The sequence below is a fragment of the Miscanthus floridulus genome, chromosome 6, assembly GCF_019320115.1.
Source record: "Miscanthus floridulus cultivar M001 chromosome 6, ASM1932011v1, whole genome shotgun sequence".
NCBI lineage: Eukaryota > Viridiplantae > Streptophyta > Magnoliopsida > Poales > Poaceae > Miscanthus > Miscanthus floridulus.
This window is the reverse complement of record NC_089585.1, coordinates 26,097,637-26,122,388: the sequence shown is the minus strand read 5'-3', so window position 1 is coordinate 26,122,388 and position 24,752 is coordinate 26,097,637. Positions and strand designations below refer to the sequence as shown.

Sequence of the window (24,752 nt, the reverse complement as noted above, 5' to 3'; positions counted from 1 at the left end):
AGGGTAAGTTTGAACCTCTTCACCCGTAGTAAAAAAAAACTTCGTACATGGTATGAAATACTAAACCAAAACTTATTCTCTTGTAGTAGAAAGAAGATAAAGAAATGAAAAGAGACCCATACAAGGATGGCCAACTCTTAAAGCTCGTCGGCGACCTTTGTAACTTCATATTGGACCAGATTGTACACGTCAAAGGCGCCTACCATGACCGAGAGTCTGACTTAGGTAGAAATCCTCAGTACCAACACATTCGTGAGACTGAAAGGCTAGCTCTAGGACGTTGATAACAATGTATATGAAATTTGTATATTTAATGATGGATTGTATATATTCTTGTGAATTGGACTTGTAATTGTAGTTTATATAATACTCTTGTGCTTGTAGTCTAAGCGGTTCGGAACGTTGGTCGCGGGGCGTTCGACAACGCGAACGCGGTTCGGAACGCTGGTCGTAGGGCGTTGGGCAACGCGAACGCGGTTTAGAACGCTGGTCGTGGGGCGTTCGGCAACGCGAACGCTAGATGGAATACGCGGAAACAAACAGTGTTCTGATCGAATTTGAATTGTAAATTTGAAAAAAAAATGCGGGAAAACGTACTATAGGGGCGGTTCTAGATTGAACCGCCCCTACAAATAGGTATTATAGAGGCGGCTAGTACTATAGCCGCCCCTACAAATTGATTTGTAGGGGCGGCTGGTACTATAGCCGCCCCTACAAGACGCCCCTATAAATCTATTTGTAGGGGCGGCTGGTAATACGAGCCACTCCTACAAATTAATTTGTAAGGGCAGCCTAAGAACCGCCTCTACAAATGCATGATTTGTAGAGACGGTTCGGTAGGAGCGGCTGGACAAACCGCCCCTACAAAGGGTTACGAGCCATCCCTAAAAATGGTTTTTGTAGTAGTGCACCATTGGCTACGACCGATGAATAAAATGATATACTACACCGTATAGATACTATGTTGGTATATGTTCGATGCATGTTGTCTATATGTAGTTCCACGCTTGCATCTATATATTACCATGGGTCTTGTGAGAACAGTGACTTTTAGAGTTTAATTAGCTTACTTGGTAATAACAGCCATAGTGTCAAATCATGCATGTTTTAGTCATTTTACATCTAACTATCTAAGGATGTGTTGATTATAGAGCGAGGTGTGGTGCAAGTTGATAGTTGAGTCAACTGGGTTTTGTGATATAGTCCAGATAGAGTAAGTGGTTATGTTATTGAATTGTTTAGTTGGGTCATGTTTTCAACCGAGTTTAGTGTAGCATGCATGCCTGATCAGGTAGAGAAATTGAGTTATCAGTTCCAATAGTCAGTTATACCAAACTTGCTAGAAATGTGACACACACCCCTAGTTATATGATTTTCAGCTTGGTTTTTTCCTTGAAAATCTAGCCAACTCTTATTTTCTTTCCTCAAACTTGTGCACATCTTTTGTTGTCAGGATTGTGTGCACCAACAACAGGCCATATGTCTTCTTCAACCTCTAATCGTCTTCTTTATTATGTCGTGTGATCCTTGTCCCGCCCCACTAGCAAACACCCACACACATTCGAGGCAAGGTTTCATCAAACTTCGTAACGATGGCTTTGTCTCCTGCCATCATTGTCCTAACATCTCACCACTCCCTAAGGCAGAAATAGATGCGCAAAATGTCGAAATATGAGCAACTTATTAATAGGTGCAAGCATATGTAAAAGTGTCGCTAACTTAGTTGACACTAGAGAAGCATAAGGACACCAAAATCGTGAGACAAATGCTTGCACAGTATGAGCGAGAAAATGGCTTGTGCCTAAGCCCTAAAGGCACAAATATAATGGCTTTTGGGGCGCTGCTTACTCAACTTACTCCCTTGGACAATGCAATGCTCTGAACCAAATATTTTGTAGTTCAATCCTCTTCTCCAAGCACCTGAAATAGAAGCACATAAGAGGCCATCGCCATCATCATTCTCACACTCATTCCCTGGTTGACCCCAATCACTGATTCATTCGTTGGACCGGCCTAACACCGTGGGCTTCCTATAAATCCATCTAAGTTTAGTGAGCCTTTGCTTGGAAGCCTAATCCTTCCAATCTCAACCCTAACTTTTCTCGAAGTTCATGAGACTCGAGAAGATGCTCACGAATTCTTGTATCGTTGTAATGTTGCTCTTGCACCTCAAGACACTCGACGCTAGGGGTGGGCATAAAACACAATACCAAAACTCCAGCTAATCAGACTCGAGATCGACCCCGAGTTACCCTATCAATTTTACTTCGGTAATTCATGTATTAGGCCTCGGTTACCCGACTTAACATTTTACCCAAAATCATGGAAGACTATATGCTATTTGGTATTTGTGAATTGCGATTGATGACTGATTGTGTTGTGCTGGGTGTATCCGTGAACTGGGCAGTGACACAGGTAGACCCATCATTGTCAGTTGCACTCTGCCGGACCCAATTCTAGTGGTGATGCCAGATTTAGACCCGGCAATACTATTGTCTTTTCGTTTTTTTGGCTTTTTGTGATATTTTTTTGTTTTTGTTGGTGTTTGTAGTCTATTTTTTTCTTTTTATATTGGAAAAAAAATCTACGGGGAGAGAGAATCCCCACCTGGACTTCATTTTGGAAGGACAGATACATAGTTCTTTCAACCGAAAGCATTATACTTATACGAGATTAGATAATATATACAGCACTGCAATTCGCTTGCCGATTTCTGAAAAAAAAAAGCGACCCGCTTTGATTAACGATCGAGGTGTAGGACTAGTGAACGCCTTCATCAGCTACCCAAAATCCGTGGACACACGGCCAGGCTAGCTAGTACTACTACATATAACGTACGAGTTGACGCTCCAATCCCTAACACACCATGCAAATCAAAGTGCATCAACTGCACGTAATGCACCCTCGCTCGCTAACCCTCGGCCGCCGCATCGTCGGTGGCATCCTTGTTGATGGCCGACGGTTGAGGCTGCATCGGGTTGCCGTCGGAATCGTGGGCGATGTCGCCGGAGAACTCGAGCGGGCGGCACTTGTCGCCCAAGATGATGGTCTTCTTCCACAGCGCCTCCTCCTCCGCGGCGCCGTCGCCGTCGGCGACCACGTCGTCGTCGCTGCTGCTCCAGCCACTCGCCGGCGGCGAGCGGCGGTTCCACGAGACCATCTTGGCCACCGCGGCCACCTTGACGCCGATGCCGCTGAGGCTGGCGAGCAGCTGCTTGTTCCTGCTGGCGCCGCCGCCGTCCTGCTCCTGCTCCAGCTCCTGCTGCGGAGCCGGCGCCAGGGAGGACGACCGGCGCTGCTTCCGTGGCCTGGCGTTCTTGCCGCTGGTGCAGAGAGACACGACGACCGCGGCGGCGACGACAAGTAGGAGGAGGAGGAGGGAGGTCGCCGGCGCGCCGGTGTGGGAGTGGGAGGACGCGGTTGCCTGATCGGCCCTATTGGGCTGGAGCAGAGTCCTCGCCATGGCCGCCGCTCGTGCGCGTCAGCGCGTGCACGCGCACACTCCGAACCTGTTCTTGGCACAGCTATGGCTTGGCCCGTGGCCGTGCGAGAGGTATTTGTTGGTAGCTTAGCTTATAAGCCGGGAGAATGAGCGACAGCGAGACGCTCGTGCTCGTGCAAGTTGCCTGAGCAAAGTGGCCGGCGCAGCCGTGTTACTCTGCTTCGGCGTGGCCGTGCGGGACACTTCACGTTGACGGGCAGAGGCGACGGTGACGGGTCAGGTCGTCGCCGGAGACTGGCGACTAGCACTAGCCAGTACCAGCAGCCACGGTGGGTCAAGTCGGTCTGCGCCGAATGACACCCACACCCATGTCTTTTGCGAATGGCGATCAGTCACATACTCACAACACTGAGGGTGTGATCTTCTTTTTTTGGGCGCTTTATCATTTCTTATTTAATAAACATATTTGCACGGATACTTACTTCGTTTAAAAAATGTTATTTTTGTTCTTTGAGAAATCAATAAATATAAAGTTTGATTAAATATATATAAAAGATACTAATATTTATAATATGTAATAAATGTTATTAGGTCAATCATGATGTCGGTGCAGAAAGTGACCAACTAGTAAATATTTGTAGTTTTGTTATACGTTGTGATCGGAGGTGGCCTAGCACTCAATGACACAGAATTTATACTGGTTCAGGCAACGTGCCCTACGTCCAGTCGAGGTCGGTCGGCGACTTTATTCCTGAGCCCAGGTGCTCGAAGTCTGTGGTGGGGTTACAAACGAGAAGGAGAAAGGAGGGGGTATACAAGAGGTTCGAAAGGCTCCGACCTGAAGGGTTGCGGTCGGAACTCGGTGGTACTGCGGTTGTAAGGGGTTGGTGTCGATCTAGTGAGTCTGAGCTTGAAGAAGTCGATCTCTCCTGGTTGGAGGGAGCTCATCCCCTTTTATAGATGAAGAGGATGGCTCTTTACAGGTGAGAGGGGGAGAGTACAGATATTTCTAAGTCTTGTTGTCTACGGTGATGAAAACTGGATAATGGTTGAAGCCCCCTAATACTGTCGATGTCGCTATAGAATGTCATATGTGTATAGAAGGTCGAGCTATCTTCTTCAGGAAGGATGATGCCGGTACCTGCAAAATACTTCTGGATGCCTAGTGGCATGTGAGGAGCTGTGCTATGTTTACCCGGTACGGCAAATTCTGAAGCCCATACCGCAATCGATGTCCAGAGACACGCGGAGGGGGCTTACCATATGGGAGTTTCTAGCGGCCCCTATAATACTTTGTGTCAGGGTGGCTGCAGAGTACTGTTCCGTGCAGGGTATGGTCCCTGGTACAGTGGTTTTGACTTGTGAGCCATGCCTTATCATTCTCCGCACGCCTTCTGGTTCTTTCCGAGCGGGACGTCCCCGGTCGGGTGGTCCCCAGTCGGTTCTGGCGCACCAGTCAGAGAATAGTGATGGCGGTGTTTTTCTATGAATTCTGGTCGGAGACACGGGGTCAGAGTCGGAGGCGGTCCTCGGGTCAGGCTTTCCGAGTGGAGGCCGTGCGGAGGCAGCTGGGGCCTGACGCTAGCGCTCTGATCGGAGAGGCCGTTCGGAGCTAGTCTGAGCCTAAGCTAGTGCTCCGGTTGGAAAGATGGGCCGATGGCGGCCAGGGCCTGAAGCGAGTGCTCCGGTCTGTTGAGTTCAGATTCTTGGGCCGGTCCAGAAGAAGAAAAGGACGTTCTTCTGGGCCGAGCCTTGGCGTGGAAGCCGGTCTCCGAGGGACCCCATGTTTATGAACTCGACAGGAGCTCCCGAGCCCCCGGGCGATTCGAACAGAATCGTCTAGGGGATTTTTGTCTTGCCGGCGGGTGCACGCGAGCGCACCCACGGGTGTAGCCCCCGAGCCCTAGGTGGTTTAGGCTGAACCGGTTGGGGGTGTTGTCTTAGCAGGCGTTTATGCATGTTTTTTAGTTTGAGATGGAATTTTGTTTAACCATGGCGTCGTTGTGCAGCCGAGGTGTTTTTAAGCGCGGGTATTGGATTGAGACAGAACTTAATGATCCTAGCGTCGGTGCACGCCGAGGATCGGACGAGGAAGTTTTTAGTTTTTGAAACAAGCCCTGGCGTCGGTGCGCGCCATGAATGGAAATAACTTAGTTTCGGATGCAATAGAGTTCGAATCTTTGGCGTCAGTGCGCGTCGTGGGATCGGGTAAGGTGGAGTCGTGAGTAGACCCAGGTGTCGGTGCTCGCCGTGGATCGAAAGAGTTAGTTTTAGTTAGTGAAGCCGTCTAAAGCCGTTACGTGAGTTTAGGAGTCGTGGTCCCAGGAGCCGTAGCTGGATGTCGCCGATCCCGTCGACGTGAGTTAAGGAGTCGCGGTCCCAAGCCATAGCCGGATGTTGCCTATCCCATCGATGCGAGTTAAGGAGTCACGGTCCCAAGCCGTAGCCGGATGTCGCCTATCCCGTCGACGTGAATTCAGAGTCGCGGTCTCATGGTGTTTAAACCCCCGAGCCTTGTCGGGCCTTCGTGGGGGCTGTGAGTCGTTTTTGCGCTACCCACGGAGGGGCTGAGTTTCATCGCCTGTCCCGATCGCTCAGGCTCGAAGACTAGCTCGGTGAGCTCGCTAACGGTTGTGATTGAGTGGAATTTGGGTCCGTCGTTCGTGACGGGGTCGACATAGCCCTCTTGTGGCATTCCACTACTCCTTTACCTATAGCCCGACAGATGCCTAGGTCGTTCCATAGATCGACCCGGGTGGCCTAACGGCCTCCCGTCGATGGAGATTCTATGGGCTTGGCGAGAGGTTCAGGATCGAACGAGAAGATTGAGATGACCCGGTTTGCCAGACCGGGTGAAGGCCGCACGGTGCTCATCTACGGTTTTCTCCCCTGGCTCTATTTGGTTGCTCATGTCGAATGAGGCAAGCCACCGCTTTGTGGCGCAACACGGAGCGTTTTGGTGCATTTCGCTGCACGTGCGATGCTTAGTTCCCGAGCCCCCGGACGGTTCATGCCCTAGCCGTCCAGGGGGTTCAGGCGTATGAGATGAATGCGCGTATGGATGTATGAATGATTTGTAATGAAATAGAGGGGCTTTGATGGTGTTTTACCTTGAAGACTGGAGCGACGGGGTTCGAAGAGCTCCAGTCGGAAACGCCCGTCCGAGACCTGCGCTTGTTAATCATGGGTTAGCTCTTATGTGAACAGTTTTGTATTTAATGAACACATGCTTACCTTGATGACCTGAGAGACGGGGTTCGAAGAGCTTCAGTCAGAAATGTCCGACCAGGACCTGTGCTCATCATTCGAGACTGAAGTCGGCATGGCCCGCATGGGGCGCCCCTTCGCTTCCTACCTGTATCTCAAGGTGCTTATCCTGAGTGAATCGATCGACTCAGGAGGCTAGTTGATCTCTCCTGGGTGACTCAATCGACTCAGGGAGGTCTGGTGGTCTCTTCTGGTGGAGATTCCTCGCTCTTCCTTCCTTCTTTCCCACCGAGAGTGCCTGTACGCTGTGGCGGTTCCTTAGTGAGAGGAAGAGTGAGCGAGGGGGAGGACTTACGGATCCTTTTGCAAACCCAGGGCATGATGTCGGATTGGAGGTGAATGTCGCCCTGGTCTTGGCTGAGCCAGATGCTGCATCGTCGGGAAGTGAGCAGCTCGAGCCTTCAGTCGGTTGCACCGTCGTCGGATAGTCGCCGGGTCGGCCCAGTAGCATGTAAAAATATAATAGTAGTTAGCAAATGTAGGAAGTTTTAAGTTCATGGGGAAGCCCCTGTGTAAGACATTTTGTGGTGTGTTTTAATGACTGTAATTGGTTTTTGTTCTTGTGATGGAGTCGCTCCGTTCGGGGAAGCTTGTTCCCTTTCGTTCCTTAGTTTTCCCTTAGCATAATTTTTTTTAAATTTCTTTCTATCTCGTACCTACCCGTTTGTTTCGTAGGTCACAACTTTGCGAGCCCGGGGCGTGGCCCACGAGGCTCAGCCGGTCGTAGCCATAGGAAAAGGCAGGGCGCGATCAGTCGAAATGTTCTAAAGCAAAGTTACATAAGATAAAACAAAAGAACAAACTACCCTTCCATTAGGGTAGGAAGGAATTTTCCATACAGCAGTAAACAAAATAGAGAGGTAGTACTCAATATTTGTATATTTATGGAGCCCCCGAGCGACCTAGGTTGAAAGCGTTCGGGTGGGGGCGCTCTTACAGGAGCATGTGCTTTAATCGAAGGTGTGTAGACCGGTTTCTAAGGGAAAAAATGACGTAGCTGTTCAAGGTTCCAAGTGTTGTTAAGAACATTGCCGTTGTTGTCCTCTAGTCGGTAGGTGCCCGGTCGAATTACTTCGGTTACCGTATAGGGTCCTTCCTAGTGTGGAGAGAGCTTGTGTTTTTCCTTTGTTGATTGGGTCCTTCGTAGCACGAGATCACCGACTTTAAGAATCCTTCCTCTGATCTTCCTTTCATGGTACCTACGGAGGGTCTGTTGATAGCGAGCAAAGCGGATGATGGTTGTCTCGCAGGCCTCTTTGAGCAGGTCGACTGCGTCTTGTTGAGCTACCATGGCTCGGTCACGGTCGAAAGCTTTTACTCTCGGTGCGTCGTGGTTGAGGTCAGAGGGCAACATAGCTTCCACTCCGTAGGCTAGGAAGAAAGGTGTTAATCCCAGTGGATTGGTTTGGGTCATTCTTAGGCTCTAGAGGATCATTGGGACCTCTGCAACCCACTGCCCGACGTGTTTGTTGAGTCGGTCGAAGATGCGCGTTTTGAGTCCTTGGAGGACCATGCTGTTGGCGCGTTCGACCTAACCATTAGTTTGTGGATGTCCGACCGAAGCCCATTCGATTCTGATGTTGTATCCATTGCTAAAGTCTTGGAACTTTTTCCTAGTGAAGTTAGTCCCGTGGTCAGTGATAATACAGTTAGGAACGCCGAATCGGTAGATGATGTCAAGGAAGAATTTGACCGCCTCTTCCGAGCGGAGATTGGTGATGGGCTTGGCTTCTATCCATTTGGTAAACTTGTTGACTGCTACGAGTAGGTGAGTAAAACTGCCTAGACCTTTCTTGAGAGGTCCTACCATGTTGAGACCCTAGACCACGAATGGCCAGGTGATTGGGATGGTTTGGAGCTCTTGTGCTGGCAAATGGGTTTGCCGAGCGTAGAACTGGCATCCTTCGCACCTGCGGACGACCTCCTCTATATCTCATAGTGCGGTGGGCCAATAAAAACCTTGGCGAAAGGTTTTTTTGACTAGGGATCTTGGGGCCGCATGATGCCCGCAGATCCCGGAATGGACCTCGAGGAGGATCTGTTTTCCCCGGCTGGCGGGGACGCACTTCATGAGCACTCCTGACGGACTCCGTTTGTAGAGTTCGTTACCGAGCACGACGAAGGTCTTGGTGCATCGAGCGATTCATCGGGCTTCGGTTCTTTTAGGTGGGAGAACCTCCTTGAGGAGGTAGGCGAGTAGCGGTGCTCGCCAATCGGTTTGATCGAGTGCCAATACAGCGACGTCTGTGGGTGATGTCGTTATAGAGGCACTGGGGTTAGAGCCCTCGAGCGCCGGCTGGCTATCGGGGTGTGTCTAGGTCAGACCTTCTAGGATGCAGGCAGACGGCTCATGGGCATCATTGATGAAGACTTTGCTCGGGGGCGGATCTCGCCTGGCGGCCAGTTTTGCGAGGAAATCGACGGCATCATTGTCCCTTTGAGGGATGTGATGTAGTTTGATTCCCTGAAATTTGTCCTCAAGCTTGCGCACCTCTTGGCAGTATGCTATCATGAGGGGACTTTTGCAGGAGGACTCCTTCATGACTTGATCAACGACTAGTTCTGAGTCGCCACAGACAGCAGAGTCACGTAGCACCGAGCTCGATGGCGATGCGTAGTCCATTGATAAGGGCCTCGTATTCCACGGCATTGTTTGAAGCCAAAAAGTGGAGGCGGATGGCATAGCGGAGCCTACTCCCATCTGGGGAGATCAGAACCACTCTAGCCCCCGAGCCAGGTGCCATTATGGACCCATCGAAGTACATTGTCCAGTATTCGTGGGAGACGTCCTGGGCCGGTAGCTAGACCTCCGTCCATTCGGTGACAAAATCCAGCGAGAGCCTAAGACTTAATTGTGGTGCGGGGGGGTATACCTGATGTCATGTCCCATGAGTTCAAGGGCCCACTTAGAGATTCAGTCCCACGGCGTCGCGGTTGTGGATGATGTCTGCCGAGTAGGTATGAAGTGACGACTATGACTTTGTGGTCGGTGAAGTAGTGTAGGAGCTTCCTAGTCGCCATTAGTATGGTGTATAGGAGTTTCTGCACCTAGGGGTACCGGACCTTAGGGTCGGTAAGCACTTCTCCGATGAAGTATACGGGTTGCTGCACTTTGAGCTGGTGTCCCGGTTCCTCCCTCTCTACGACTAGGGCGGCGTACTTGCCGCGACGTAGAGGAGGGGTTCTCCCTACTTGGGAGCGATGAGGATTAGGGGCCAATGTTAGGGACGTTTTGAGGCTTTTGAGAGCATGCTGGGCTTCCTCAGTCTAGACGAAGGCGTCTATCTTTTTAAGGAGCTTGTAGAGCGGCATCCCCCGTTCACCGAGCTGGGAGATGAAGCGGCTTAAGGGAGCTAGGCAACCGGTGAGTCTCTGCACGCCCTTGACATTGCATATGGGGCCCATGTTGGAGATGGCCGTGATCTTTTTGGGGTTGGCCTCGATGCCACGCTCAGATACAATGTATCCCAGTAGTTTCCCCTTTGGAACCCTAAAAGCACACTTTCTGGGATTTAGCTTGATGTTGAACCTCTAGAGGTTTGCGAACGTCGCGGCCAAGTTCACGATCAGGTCATAAGCTTGAGCCATTTTGACCACTATGTCATCAACATAGACGGTGATCATTGGTTTTGGCCGCTCGACCTGATCGGGCTGGTCGAGTGGGTCAATTTGGTTGGTGAAGCATTGCTGCATGCACCTTTGGTAGGTGGTGCTAGCGTTCTTCAGGCCAAAAGGCATAGTTACATAGCAGTACGAACCATATGGGGTGATGAACGAGGTTGCGAGCTGATCAGACTCTTTCATCGTGATCTGGTGATAGCCTGAGTAGGCATCTATAAAGGAGACGATTTCGCAACCCGAGGTGGAGTCAATTATCTGGTCTATGCGCAGTAATGGGAAATGATCCTTTGGGCACGCTTTGTTAAGTCTAGTATAATTGACGCACATTCTCCACTTCCCGGTCTTTTTTCTGACCAGGACGGGATTGGCAAGCCAGTCGGAATGGAAGACCTCTCTAATGAACCCGGTTGCCAGGAGTTTGGCGATTTTGTCGCCCATGGCCCTCGCATTGTTTGGCGGGTTTAGAGCCCGGGGTAAGGCGTAGTGCGTGCTTGGCGACCTCCCGGGGTATCACTGGCATGTTAGATGGTTGCCATGTGAAGACATCATGGTTGTCGCATAGGAAGTCAACGAGCTCGCTTTCCTATTTTGCTGGAAGCTGGGTCCCAACCCAAACTGTCTTGGTTGGGTTGGTGGGATCGATTTCCACCACCTTGGTTTCTTCGAGAGGGCGGAAGGCCGACAAGGACGTTGGTTGGTTACAGTCTGGGGCTGCTGGGACCGATGACTCCCTAAGCCACGGGAGTTTGGATGAGTTGACGACCGTAGTGGCAAGCTCGTAGTGTTCGCGGTCGCTCATGAAGGCGTGCGAGAACGTGCTGCTCATAGTGATGACGCCATTTGGCCCCGGCATCTTCAGCTTGAGGTAGGTGTAGTTGGGGATTGCCATGAATCTTGCGTAGTATGGCTGCCCCAAGATGGTGTGGTAGGACCCTAGAAAGTCCACCACCTCGAAGGTGAGAACCTCCGAGTGGAAGTTGGTTCTGCTGCCGAACGTGATGAGTAGATCGATCTGCCCGAGCGGGTATGCCTGCGCTCCCGAGATTACCCCATGGAAGGGGGCACCCGCTGGGCGGAGCTATGATCAGGGGATGCGCATGGCATCGAGGGTGTCGACATACAGGATGTTGAGACCGCTGCCCCCGTCCATTAGCACCTTGGTGAGGCGCTTCTTGTGGACAATGGGGTCAACGACGAGCGGGTAGCGTCCTGGTCTCATGACGTAGGAGGGATGGTCCCTCTGATCAAAGGTGATTGGGGATTCCGACCAGCTAAGAAAAGAGAGGATGGCTGTTTTGGTGGCGCATGCCTCCCTGTAGCGTACCTTGTGCTGGCGTTTGGACTAGATGGCATCGGATCCGCCAAAGATCATGATGCACTCCTCGGGCTTAGGGAAACCATCCTCGTCCTTGCCTGCCGCACTGCCCCTCCTAACGACTGCCTCCTTGTCATCCCCCTCCTTTGGCGCGCCGGCCTATCGGAGGAAATGTTTAAGGAGCTCGCACTCCTTGTAGAGGTGTTTGATGGGATAGGCGTGATTGGGGCATGGACCATCCATGAGTTTGTTGAAGTGGTCTGGCAGTCTCTGTTGTGGCTGCCTGGGTGCGCGATCAGCTATGGCGATCAACGCGGTGTCATCCATCTGGCGCCGGTCCTTCCTATTCTTTTTGCCCCTCTGAGTGGAGGGGCCTTCGTCTAGATCCACACGCTTGGGCTTGCCTTTGTCCCGGCCTCCGCTGAAGACTGCTCTGACTGCCTCCTTGACAGAGGCGTGGTTGGTGGTGATGTCAAGTAGATCGCGGGTGGGGCGGAGATTTAGGCAGCCAAGCTTGTGGATCAGGGACTCGCAGTTTGTCCCGGAGAGGAAAGCGCTGATGACATCTGCGTTGATGACATCAGGGAGGGAGTTACAACGTTGGGAAAACCTATGGATGTAATCCCATAGGGATTTGCTGGGCTCCTGTTGGCAGCTCTTGAGGTCCCAGGAGTTTCTCGAGTGGACGTACGTCCCCTAGAAATTCCCGATGAAGACGCTCTTGAGGTCTGTCCAGTCACGGATACTATCGTGTGGAAGGAATTTGAGCCATGCCCGAACATGCTCCCCTACACAAATGGGAAGATATTGGATGATGAAAAAGTCATCATCCTGTTGACACCGTTTTTTGCACGTGTCAAAATGATCAGAGTGGGCTAATCGGCAAGAGGAAAGTTACTGTATACGCTGACAGTCGATGAAAATCAGCTTGTAAAGATGGTTGCCGATGAATGGTGGTGATCGATGGAAAGGTTGATTTAGACTCGAGCGTTGCCGATAAGGTTGGAGATGTTATTGTCGATGACGATGAAGGAAGGCTTGAAAACTACTGCTGATGAAATAGGAAGTATGCCGATGGAAAGGAGGTCGGTGAGAATTCCATCGTAATTGAGGCGGACAGGGAAATAGATAGGAGCTGATTTCCTTTTATATATTTGTTAGAGTATGATTCATGTAAGAGTCACGTGTTTCCTTAGATATGGACTTGGTGTCCTAGTCGTATTTGGTTATGTCTCTTTAGATTAGGGTATAAATATAGATTGAGGGGCAATGTAATAAAAAAAGAATCAATATCAAAACCAATTTTTACTCCTATTTGCATCTACTTACTTTTCGGCGACTTTGTCAATTTGCATATTTTTTCCTTTTTACGAGTTCTCATTGATTTGGTGAGTTGCATCGCTTCAGTGTGACCTTTGGCGATTCTCGAGTTCCGCGTGAGTACCTCTTGGCCGTGACTTCTGGGCGTATCGCTGTTGTCAGGACCAAAGTGCTCGTATCTTCATCCTTGTCGATTAACAGGTCAAATCGACTGGCATGCTTTGGATATCAATTCGGGTATTAGCCCTTTGTGTTTGCAGATCCACTTTTGCATCAACACATCTTTTGGCACGCTCGGTGGGACAAATCAATCCGATCAATATGTTCAATCCCGAGATCGATTCAGGGAACATTATCGCGGTATCAGAAGAAGATCTTAAGGAAGAGCAGAGGCAGGCTATAGAAGAATACAGGCAGCTTTGTCTAAAATCATTTAGCCTGAACAAGAGTGGACAAGTCATCCAGAAGCAAGATTTGTCATTGCCTCAGCAGGTTACCTTTGACTACAATCCTGGTAAACTTCAAGAGATGGTTAATTCTACAGTAAATCATGCTTTGATTAATCATTCCAATGTGTTGTCCAATACTATTCATAATGCTGTGGTTCGAACTCTCAAAGAAGGACAAGCGTCACCGAATTACGTTGGGCCTGCCTATCACCAACCAGAGCCGGCATCTGTCAATACTCCATTGGCTCCCTCGGCCGTTGTGGGTACAGCAGTTACTTCTCCTCTAGTATCGGTAGGCTTACCTAATATTTAATCTACACCGATATGATCAGATCCGGTACTACTAGGAGGACGAGTTCAGCTTAATACAGATCTATCGGCATCAGCTATGTCAGGCCCTGTGTCTCACAATAGCCAGATTCCTGCTAATTGGTGGGGATATGGTATGCCTCCGGAGTCATCTGCTTTCAATCCTGGGTTACCTCAAGTGTTTGATGCAGTAGGAAAAGCTCCTATACCATTGGCTGTTTCGCCGATGGCTCAAGTGCTTTAATATGCCACAGCAACTATTGTGCAACCAACTCTAGGAGGTTTCCAGATGCCTTTGGTTCAAACACCCAATTCAAGTCCATCGGCAAGCTTACTGCCGATGCAGCAGAAAGCCCCTGCTATGAGTCAAACTAGGGTTCAGTTCATGCCTCAAGCTGGTTATAATTATCCAACAATGTCAGCAAATTACCAGCCATCGGTAAGTTTTGTACCGATGAGTTCTAATAATGGTTGGTCAGGACTAGTTACCTGTTCAACATATAGTTCAGCAAAATCAGCAGGTTGTAGGGATTCAACAAGGTCATATGCAAGCTGGTTTCCTAGAATCAAGCATCGGCAGCTCAGCCGATGAATCCTTTCCAATAGGTTAATAGACCACAAGTAACGGCAAATATGCTGATTGCTGGAGATCGTGGGCCATAAAGATATGTGGAGGGATATCAGCAGGCATCCTCCTAGTAGAAATGCAGCCAGTTCGTCAGCAGGAGGCTGATGCTTTTTGGGCCTGATAAGATAGCAGAAATTATGAAGGATCAGTTTAGGATAAAGCCCAAGGTCAATACTTATTCTTATCAGACTCCATACCCTCCTACATATGATTTAATTCCTCTCCCAAATCAGTACAAGGTACCAGATTTCACTAAATTCTCTAGGCAAGATGATACATCAACAATGGAACACGTCAATCGCTTCATTATTCAATGTGGAGAGGCAGCTAGCAGAGATGAATTAAGAGTTCAATTATTTTCATCATCTTTGTCTAGATCAGCATTTACATGGTTCATTTCATTACCACCAAATTCTATTATTACTTGGGTTGATCTAGAAAAATAATTTCATAAGTATTTCTTTGCTGGAATCCATGAAAAGAAGCTTACCGATTTAGTAAAATTGAGACAGCGTAATGATGAATCAGGTAGAAAGCTTTGTGCAAAGGCTACGAGATGTAAAAAAATAAGTGCTACAGCCTGGTGCTAGGATGATCGGCAGCTTGCCGATCTGGCTTTCCAAGGGTTATTGTCACATCTTAAAGACAGATATGCTTCTCAGGAGTTTGAAAGCCTCAGTCATCTTGTGCAAAGGATCTCTGATCAAGATACTAGGGTTTTTGAACCTAAAAAGAATTGGAGTAAAAAAGTATCATTTGTTGAAGAAGTAGGAGATTCTGATTCTGATGAAGAACTAGTTATCGGCTTAGCTGAGTGGGTTAAGAATAAAAAGCCTATATCTTGTCCCTTTGGTCAGAAAGAGCCAGAAAAGTTTACATTTGATATCACCAAGGCCGACAAGATATTTGATCTTCTGCTTCAAGAGGGCCAAATTAAGCTAGTCACCTAATCATGTGATCCCATCGGCAGAAGAGTTGAAGTAGATCTTGTACTGCAAATGGCACAATGCAACTTCACACAGTACAAATGAGTGCAAGGTGTTCAGGCAACAGTTACAATCGGCTATTGAATTCTGGGAGAATTAAGTTTGGTACTTCCAAGGCCCAGAAGCCGATGAAAATTGATCAACACTCTTTTCCAGCAAATATGTTGGAGGCCAAAGGGAAGACCAAGGTATTGACATTCAGAGGCTGCTAAGAAAAATGCATCAGTGGATCCCCAACATCGGATAACTACCGATGATGTAAAAAGTAAGGGTTTGCTAGGGAGAAAGCAGTAGTTCCAAAAACCCTCCTCGACCTGGCATTATGATTACCCATCGAAGGCAGCAGGAGGGTTGGCGTCAGCGTAAGGACCGATATCGACAACAGCAAGAAGAGAGACATCGAGAAGAATGGTATCAGCATAAAGATCATTGGAGGTGCCCAGTTTTTCATCCATTGCTGGGAAGAAGGTATTAAATTGCCAACTGTTGAAAATTGCCCTGAGTGCAATGGTTATTATGGGGTCAATCGGTCAGAAATGAGGTTTCAACCTGGCAATCAGGGTTTATTTATCAATGAACCGATCAGAGGCAGAGCATCAGTGCATGATCGGCTGGGGGGCAGACTTAGTGTACATGAATGGCTTGGTAAACGCGCTGGATATTTTCTAAGGAATCAAGAGGAGCTTGAGGAGATGGCAAACGCAAGAGTTCCCGATAAAGAAATATTCTACAGGGACCCTAATATACACCGTGTAGAATCAACTGGGACCTGTTATCAGCCGATTTGGAAAACCAAGTTTCCTCGATGGTGCCCGGAGGGTCTGACAAAGACACAGAAAAGGAGGATGCAACGTGAGCATCAGGAGGATTTATACCGAGAGGAAAATTCCTCCAATGAGAGGTCCAGTCATTAGCAGTGGCAGGTAAAACACAAAAATAAGGGTCCATCGGCAGATGTTAATATGGTATTCATGTTGCCGATGGAGTTTTTGGCACTATCTGATAATGATGAAGAAGTTGTTCTCTCTGATCAAGTAGCTCAGTTGACACTAGATCTAATGATGGCTGTTTTTGAGAAACCTACCAATGATGAGAGACAGCATCTTAAGGCTTTGTTTATGAAAGGCAGAGTTGATTGGCAGCCTATATCTAAGATACTTATCGACGGAGGGGCTGCGATTAATATTATGCCTTATGTGATGTATCAGAAACTTGGTAAGGGAGATCAAGACTTGACCAAAACCTGATATGAATGCTGAAGGATTTTGAAGGCAATATGTCACCTGGCTAAAGGGGCAGTATGCGTTGAATTGACCATCGACAGCAAAACCTTGCCGACTGATGTTCTTTGTTATTAATGGCAAGGGTGCATATAATCTGCTTCTAGGGAGGGATTGGATTCATGCTAATTGTTGTGTTCCTTCTATAATGCATCAATGCCTCAGTACAGTGGATTGGGGATAAGATTGAGTTTGTCCCTGGTGATTCTTCTTATATCATCGCATCGGCAAAATCAGATACTTATGAGCGAACTAAATGCATATCAGGAGAAGTTTAGGAAAAAGAGTTCCTTAGAGTTGCTGATTATGAAATTCCACCAATCCAAGCAGTCGGTTCTGAAGCAGAGTTTTAATGGATAGGTTTGCCGATGATGGAAAATTAGGTCAAGGGTTCACATCGACAGATGATTTAGTAGAAGTAGATATTGGTGATGGCGATTGGCCAAGACCTACTTTTATTAGTGCTAAGTTAGATTCCAAGTGTAAGCAGCAAATAACTGATTTGTTAAAAGAGTATAAAGATTGTTTTGCTTGGGATTATACTGAGATGCCTGGATTAGACCAATCGATAGTTGAACATCGGTTACCTATCAAATCTAGATTTTGGCCACATCAGCAGCCAGCGCGCCGATGCAACCCTAATATACTTCCTGACATTAAGGCCGAAATAACTAAATTAATTGAGGCAAAGTTTATTCAGGCAGGGTCTGATATGCAGAGTGGATCTCTAATGTGGTTCCTATTTATAAGAAAAATGGAAAACTTCGTGTTTGTATTGATTTCAGGAATCTCAACAAAGCCACACCGATGGATGGCTATCCAATGCCTGATTGCTGATTTGTTGATTGATGCTGCAGCCGGACATCAAATTATCAGCTTCATGGATGGTAATGCAGGTTACAATCAAATATTCATGGCTGAAGAAGATATTCCCAAGACTACTTTCAGATGTCCAGGTCATGTAGGGTTGTTTGAGTGGATAGTCATGACTGTTTGGTTTGAAAAATGCCAGCGCTACTTATCAAAGAGCTATGAACTTTATTTTTCATAAATACATCAGCACATTAGTGGAGATCTACATTAATGATGTAGTGATTAAGTCTAGAGATATCACAAAACATCTAGCCGATCTACGAAAGATACTGGAGTGCACAAGGAAGCATGGATTGAAGATGAATCCTAATAAATGTGCATTTGGTGTATTGGCAGGTCAATTCTTGGGTTTTATGGTAGATCAGCGGGGCATCGAAATCAGTGGGAAGTCTATTGATGCAATTAACAAGGTGGTTGCTCCTTCCAATAAAACTGAATTGCAATCTTTGATCGGTAAGATTAATTTCATTAGAAGATTCATATCTAATCTAGTGGAGTAAGATCAAGGCTTTCAGTCCATTACTTAAATTGAAAGCCAATCAGGAATTTATATGGGGAGCTGAGCAGCAGTTAGCCCTAGATGAAATTAAGAAATATTTAACAAATCCTCCAGTGCTAGTTCCACCTCAACACGGGAAACCTTTCAGGTTGTATTTGTCAACTGATGATACCGTTATCGGTTCAACTCTTATTCAAGAATTTGAAGGGAAAGAATGTGTTATTTATTATTTGAGCAGAAGATTAGTGGATGCTGAGACAAGGTATTCAGTCATCAAAAAATTATGTCTGTGTTTATACTTTTCTTGTGTCAAATTAAGACATTATTTGTTATCTGCCGAATGTACGGTCATATGCAAAGACGACAGTAGTCAAGTATATGTTGTCGATGCCGATATTAAGTGGTAGAATCAGGCAAGTGGATTTTAGCATTATCAGAATTTGAACTACGTTACGAATCGACCTAAGGCAGTTAAGGGGCAGGTTATGGCTGATTTTGTCACTCAGCATTGTAATACAGTGGACTCTCTGGAGGTTGCTCCTTGGACACTTTTCTTTCGATGGGTCCACATAGTAGTGAAGGAGTAGGTATCGGCATTGTGTTGATTTCACCTCAAGGAAGGAAGTATGAGTTTTCATTGCCTGATTGTTGCTACATCGACAAACAATCAGGCTGAATACCAAGCCTTGATAAAAAGGTTAGAATTGCTGAAGGAGATACGTGCCGATGCTGTTGAAATCTTTGGTGATTCTATGCTAGTTATAAATCAATTGGCTGGGATTTATGAATGCCGATGTGAAGTTTTAATTTCGTATTATGAAAGGTGTTTGCAATTGTTGAAAGGGTTTAGAGATTTTCCGTCTTGAACATATTTCTCGACTGCATAATGAAGAGGCTAATCAACTAGCTCAGCATGCTTCAGGGTATCAGCCTATTCAGGAAGTGCTAACATCGGCAGTCGATACCGATGACTGGAGAAAGGAGATTGTCGATTATTTAAAGGATCCATATAAAAAGGTTGAAAGACGTATAAGGTTCCAAGCTACCAAGTATGTGCTCCTCGATGATGAATTATATTATCAAACTATAGATGGAGTTTTACTCAGATGTGTTAGCAGTGATGAATCGAAAAGCTTGATGGGTGAAATTCATGAAGGAGTGTGTGGAGCGCATCAATCGGCTTTCAAGATGAAGTGGATGATCAGAAGGAATGGATACTATTGGCTGACTATTCTTGAAGATTGTTTTAAATATTATAAAGGATGTCAGGGGTGTCAAAAGTTTGGTAATATTCAAAGAGCGCCTGCATCGGCTATGAACCCTATAATTAAACCTTGGCCGTTCCAGGGATGGGCTATCGATCTCATCGGTTAGATTTATCCGCCATCGAGCAAAGGACATAAATTTATTCTAGTTGCTACCGATTATTTCACAAAATGGGTTGAGGCAATTCCTTTAAAAAAGGTGACATCGGCTAATATGATTGATTTTGTGAAAGAGCATATTGTTTACCGATTTGGTATTCCTCAAACTATCACTACCGATTAGGGTACTATGTTTACATCAGAAGAATTTGATAAGTTTGCTGTAGGTATGGGAATTAAAGTTTTAAATTCTTCTCCATATTATGCTCAAGCTAATGGTCAGGCTGAGGCTTCTAACAAAGGGATCATCAAACTCATTAAGCGCAAAATTAAAGAAAATCCTAAGAGGTGGCATACAGTATTAAATGAAGCCTTGTGGTCATATCGGATGTCATGTCATGGTGCAACCAAGGTAACGCCCTATCAGTTAGTATATGGACACGACGCAGTATTGCCTTGGGAAATTAAAACTGGCTCTAGGCGAATACGTTCTCAAAATCAGCTGACAGCCGATGATTATGATACTCTTATGAAGGATGAATTAGGAAGATGTGGCGGGTCATCGGTTAAGGGCTTTAGTTAGCATCGAAGAAAATAAGAAAAGAGTAGCCAGATGGTATGACAAGAAGGTGAAGGTAAAGGAGTTTGCCGATGGAGATCTGGTCTGGAAATTGATTTTACCGATTGGGACTAAAAGTTCAAAGTTTGGAAAGTGGTCTCCTAATTGGGAAGGTCCATATCAGATAAATCAGTCTGTTCCTAGTAACGCATATATTCTAGAAACCCTCGAAGGGGTTGTGTTTCCCAGAGCATTAAATGGAAAATATTTAAAGAAATATTACCCTAGTATCTGGATGGATGCATAAAAGTATAAGTGCCGATAACAGTCCTATCGGCTAAAATTATACAAGGATGTCAATGTCTCATAAAGTGCCGATGCAATAGACAAGATTTACAAGTTTAACAAGGATTGGATAGCCAATATCGCACGCAGGCGAATCTGGTCGGTTTCCTTCATTTCTTTGATGTCTTCATCGGCAGCACCCTCCACAGGCTTGAGTTTTTTCTTCATGGCCAAGGCTTTGCGAGCCTAGATGTCTCTTTCTTGCTGAAGGGCCTTGATGGCATCGGGTAGCTGGCTTTCTTCTTGTTGGGCATGAGTTAAGGTTGCCTCGACTTCTTTTAATTCAGCCAATAGAGCCATCCTCTTTGCCGATAAATCTAAGATTTTCTGCTTAAGTTCAGCACCCGAAGTCTGCAAGTTGCCGATGCCCTTGTGTTTCTCATTGGCAATCTATTTCAGTTGTAGCATCTCTTCTTTGAGTTGAGCCTGAGTTGCTCTATCGGCAATGCGTTGAGCAGCCCGTTGATATTGCAGTTGGCGGCTTTCTAAATGGGCTGCTGGGAAGAGTGCTTCTTCAACATCAGCAGGGACCTAACCACGGATTGTTTTGAAAATTGCCTTTGCGAGGTCCGAGTCATCTACCAGTTGGGCGGTATCCTGCTGTAACAAGTCCAGGAGAGCTTCCAACTTAGACTTAATTTCTGTCGATATTGTTCCCAGTGCAAGGGAAGAACTTGCTTCCTCTCCATCATCATTAGAAATGTTAATGGCAAAGAAAAATAGGCTATTTGGGGAGTCTTGTTCCTGAGAAAAAGAAAAAGAGGTCAGTTAAGGATAAGTATGAATATTATAAATCGACTAGGTCAATCGGCTTACCTGTTTCAAGGCAATTTCCTGTACTTGGCTGGAGGAAGCAGCCTGGAGTATGCCGTGTGGAGGATCGGCTGAGCTTGTCGATGGGATATCCTCTGTGGCCTCATCGGTGGTTGGCCCTTGGGGTATGATGACCGATGGTATGTCCTGTATAGGAGGATTAACTGCTTGCTCAGTTGCATCGACTGATTCTTGCCGGCTTGCAGACATTGGGGCAGATGTGGGGATCGGCATGGACTTCTGTCATTTTGGTTGTGCCTCGGCATCTGTTAAGGCTTTGCGCTTTGCTTGGGCCTCAGTAACAGTTGGCTGGGGGGCATCGGCACTTGTTGGTTGTGGAGCTTGAACATCTGGTACGCTTGCCGATGTACCCATTTGTTGCTGCAAAACAAGTGTAAGGTATGATATTTAACAGATAAAATGTAAAATCAAAGGAATACCTCTGAAGGTTTGTCGGAGGTAGTGGTGCTTGATGTCGGAGGAATTGCCGATGACGATCCAGCAGCGGCTCTTACACCCTAATGATTAATGTTAATACAGTCTTTGATCGGCATGAGTAGAAATAAACAGGGTTGTTACCTTGAATGCCTTGATCAGGGTTGTAGCAGCAGCCAATGGAGTGGCCCTAGCTGTAGCCAATTTGGACTTGGAGGTGATGGTCTTGGCACGGGTCTTCTGGTGAGTCAAAGCAGCTAAGGTGGGGGCGTTGTAGCCGATCGGTGATATCAGGGAAACAGGCCGAAGATCGAAGGGTTTCCCACTTTTGCTCATAGATAGTGCTGGGTTGTTAACCTGTCATAAGAAAGTTAGTTACCGATATATGAAAGGAAAAAGCAGAAGGGAGTTAAAAGAAACTTACTGCGTCATCGGGAATGGCGTATTCAGGGTCGATCATGTGCCGATATGTGTGAGCAGATGTTGCAAACAGTTGTTCCCTCCACTCTCGCCACCATTGCTTATATGATTCGGTGATGAAAGATGCTGGCGTCCAAATGGATAGATCGACATCTGTAGTATCGGCATCGGGGGAGAGTCGCACTACCCTGCTCCAATCTGTTCCGCAGGTGATTGTTTCTCTGGGTTTGATCACATCGGCAAAACAAAGTTTGATTGGCAGTTGCCCAAAAGCCAATTGACGGGATACTGCCGATGGATTATAAAATTCATACGTGATATTGGTGTTTTTCCCGCTACCGAATGTTTTTCCCGCTACGTGATATTGAGGTTGACGCTGGAGAAAAGTTCTTGTTGGTTGAGGTCGCGCAGTTGTTCGTCGAAGTCGCTGCCGGAAAGAGAGAATGCCAAAGATTGGAGTCTGAGGGTAGAAGACGAGCATTCCGGAGAAATCTATTTATAAGCCGCTTGGAGTAGGGGTATTATGGACTTATCTCTATGCCGCGCGCATGTGGGTCAAGGTGGTTTAGATGGATATGGTAACTGTTCGCACGATAATCAAGGGATTATACAGATGATTTGATGGCAAGTAATCATGACTTGGAAGAGATCTCGGTACAGGATATTTTAATTCTGAAAATGGCGGCATTATTATGTTAGGATCTTGCCGATGGATTATTGTTTCGGTATCTTAACCATAATCAGGGCAAGAGTGGTTGGAAATTGTGCAGTATTTACTGAGGTGCGTGAATCAGGACTAGATTTGATTAGATTTGATAACAGATCAAGTTTTGGCTTAGAGGATGAGTTACGGTAATTGGGCGAAGGCAAACGTTATCTGGAGTAAATTTCGGAGCATTAATAGTTTTATACTCCGAAATTGGGGGCATGTGTTGACACTGTTTTTGCACATGTCAAAATGATCAGAGTGGGCTAATTGGCAGGAGGAAAGTTACTGTATACGCTGACAGTCGATGAAAATCAGCTTGTAAAGATGGTTGCCGATGAATGGTGGTGATCGATGGAAAGGTTGATTTAGACTCGGGCGTTGCTGATAAGGTTGGAGATGTTATTGTCGATGCCGATGAAGGAAGGCTTGAAAACTACTGCCGATGAAATAGGAAGTATGCCGATGGAAAGGAGGTCGGTGAGAATTCCATCGTAATTGAGGCGGACAGGGAAATAGATAGGAGCTGATTTCCTTTTCTATATTTGTTAGAGTATGATTCATGTAAGAGTCACGTGTTTCCTTAGATATGGACTTGGTGTCCTAGTCGTATTTGGTTATGTCTCTTTAGATTAGGGTATAAATATAGATTGAGGGGCAATGTAATAAAAAAAGAATCAATATCAAAACCAATTTTTACTCCTATTTGCATCTACTTACTTTTCGGTGACTTCATCAATTTGCATATTTTTTCCTTTTTACGAGTTCTCATTGATTCGGCGAGTTGCATCGCTTCAGTGCGACCTTCGGCGATTCTCGAGTTCCGCGTGAGTACCTCTTGGCCGTGACTTCCGGGCGCATCGCTGTTGTTAGGACCAAAGTGCTCATATCTTCATCCTTGTCGATTAACAGGTCAAATCGACTGGCACGCTTTGGATATCGATTCGGGTATTAGCCCTTTGTGTTTGCAGATCCACTTTTGCATCAACACATCCACTCCTTCGGCTCGATAGGCGAGCCGGAAGTCTTCAAGCCAAATGCCTAGGTTTGTCTCCCCGGTGTATTTAGTGATGTTGGTGGGAGGCCAAAAATGCTGTGGAAACGGCGCTCTCTGAATGCGCTGGCTGAAGGCCCGTGGCCTTGGGCCCTCAGGGCTAGGGCTTCGGTCATCTGGCCGGCGATTGCGCCTAGGGCGTGTTTCTCCGCTTCCCTCGATGATTTGGCCAGGGTCCGTGTCACCTGCTGCCGTATGGCGAATGTCGTTACCGTGTCGAGCTCAATGATGGTTGCTATCGATGCTACGAGTGTCCTGGTGTGGTCGGTGTGGAGCAGGTGCCTGGTTGGACCATGGCGCGGCTGCCACTCCCCGAGCCAAACCTGCTGACTGCGGCAGTGAGCGAACAGATTGACCCAGCTGGTGCATCCCCGTCCCCCGGTGGGGAGAGAGGGCGAGGGTCAGAGTCGCAATGCAGAGCTTTCTGCCTGTTGGACGGTGGCGGCCTCTACTAGGACCTAGAGGTTCCGGTAGACTGCCTGCTCCTGAGGGTCGACGGGCTCAGGAACACCGTGGAGAAGCATTGCTGCAGCAGCGATATTCTGGCCGGCCTAGGCAAATTGTGGGACATCGTTCCCTTCGCTCATGATGTCGTGCTGAACCTGGTGAGCGTGACCCTGGGTGCCACCCGCCAGGCTAGGCGCATGGGGCGCAACATGCTGTACCGTCGGCGCCAGTGCAGACGATGGCTGATTCTACAGTCATTGTCATAATTCCTCAGTGTGTGCTTGCGTAGACGCGAGGGCTCCCACATGTGGGTCCGGAGGGGTGTGAGTCTGCATAGACTCTGCAACCATCGGCGGTTGTCGTGGAGCGTCTGCCATAGCGCACTCCCGGGATGGATAGTGGCGTGGTGCCACGTCATCGATGCTTAAACCGTCGCTCTCGCCATCATCATCTGGAAGTTTGTGAGGAATGGTAGGAATGAAGCCCACTACTCCCACAAACTCGGACGTGAGGGGGGACGGTGCCGGCATCCTTTGGAGCCCCCGAGCGTAGGCATCCACGGAGGACGCAAGGCCATAGGGGAACCGATCATATGGCATTTGTGGCGTGGGCAGTACATT

At 47.3% G+C, this 24,752-nt stretch overlaps 1 protein-coding gene across 1 annotated transcript; it reads right to left on the bottom strand.

The window, feature by feature from the left end:
* Positions 1–2,636: 2,636 nt before the first annotated feature.
* LOC136457911 (uncharacterized) lies at positions 2,637–3,578 on the bottom strand. The gene has a single exon (XM_066457923.1). The coding sequence runs from the start codon at positions 3,461–3,463 to the stop codon at positions 2,912–2,914; it is 552 nt and encodes a 183-aa protein (XP_066314020.1). The 5' UTR covers positions 3,464–3,578; the 3' UTR covers positions 2,637–2,911.
* Between the last annotated feature and the right edge of the window lie 21,174 nt (positions 3,579–24,752).

Excerpts from the sequence above, each read along its gene's own strand:
- LOC136457911 (XM_066457923.1), bottom strand. The coding sequence starts at position 3,463 with ATGGCGAGGACTCTGCTCCAGCCCAATAGGGCCGATCAGGCAACCGCG.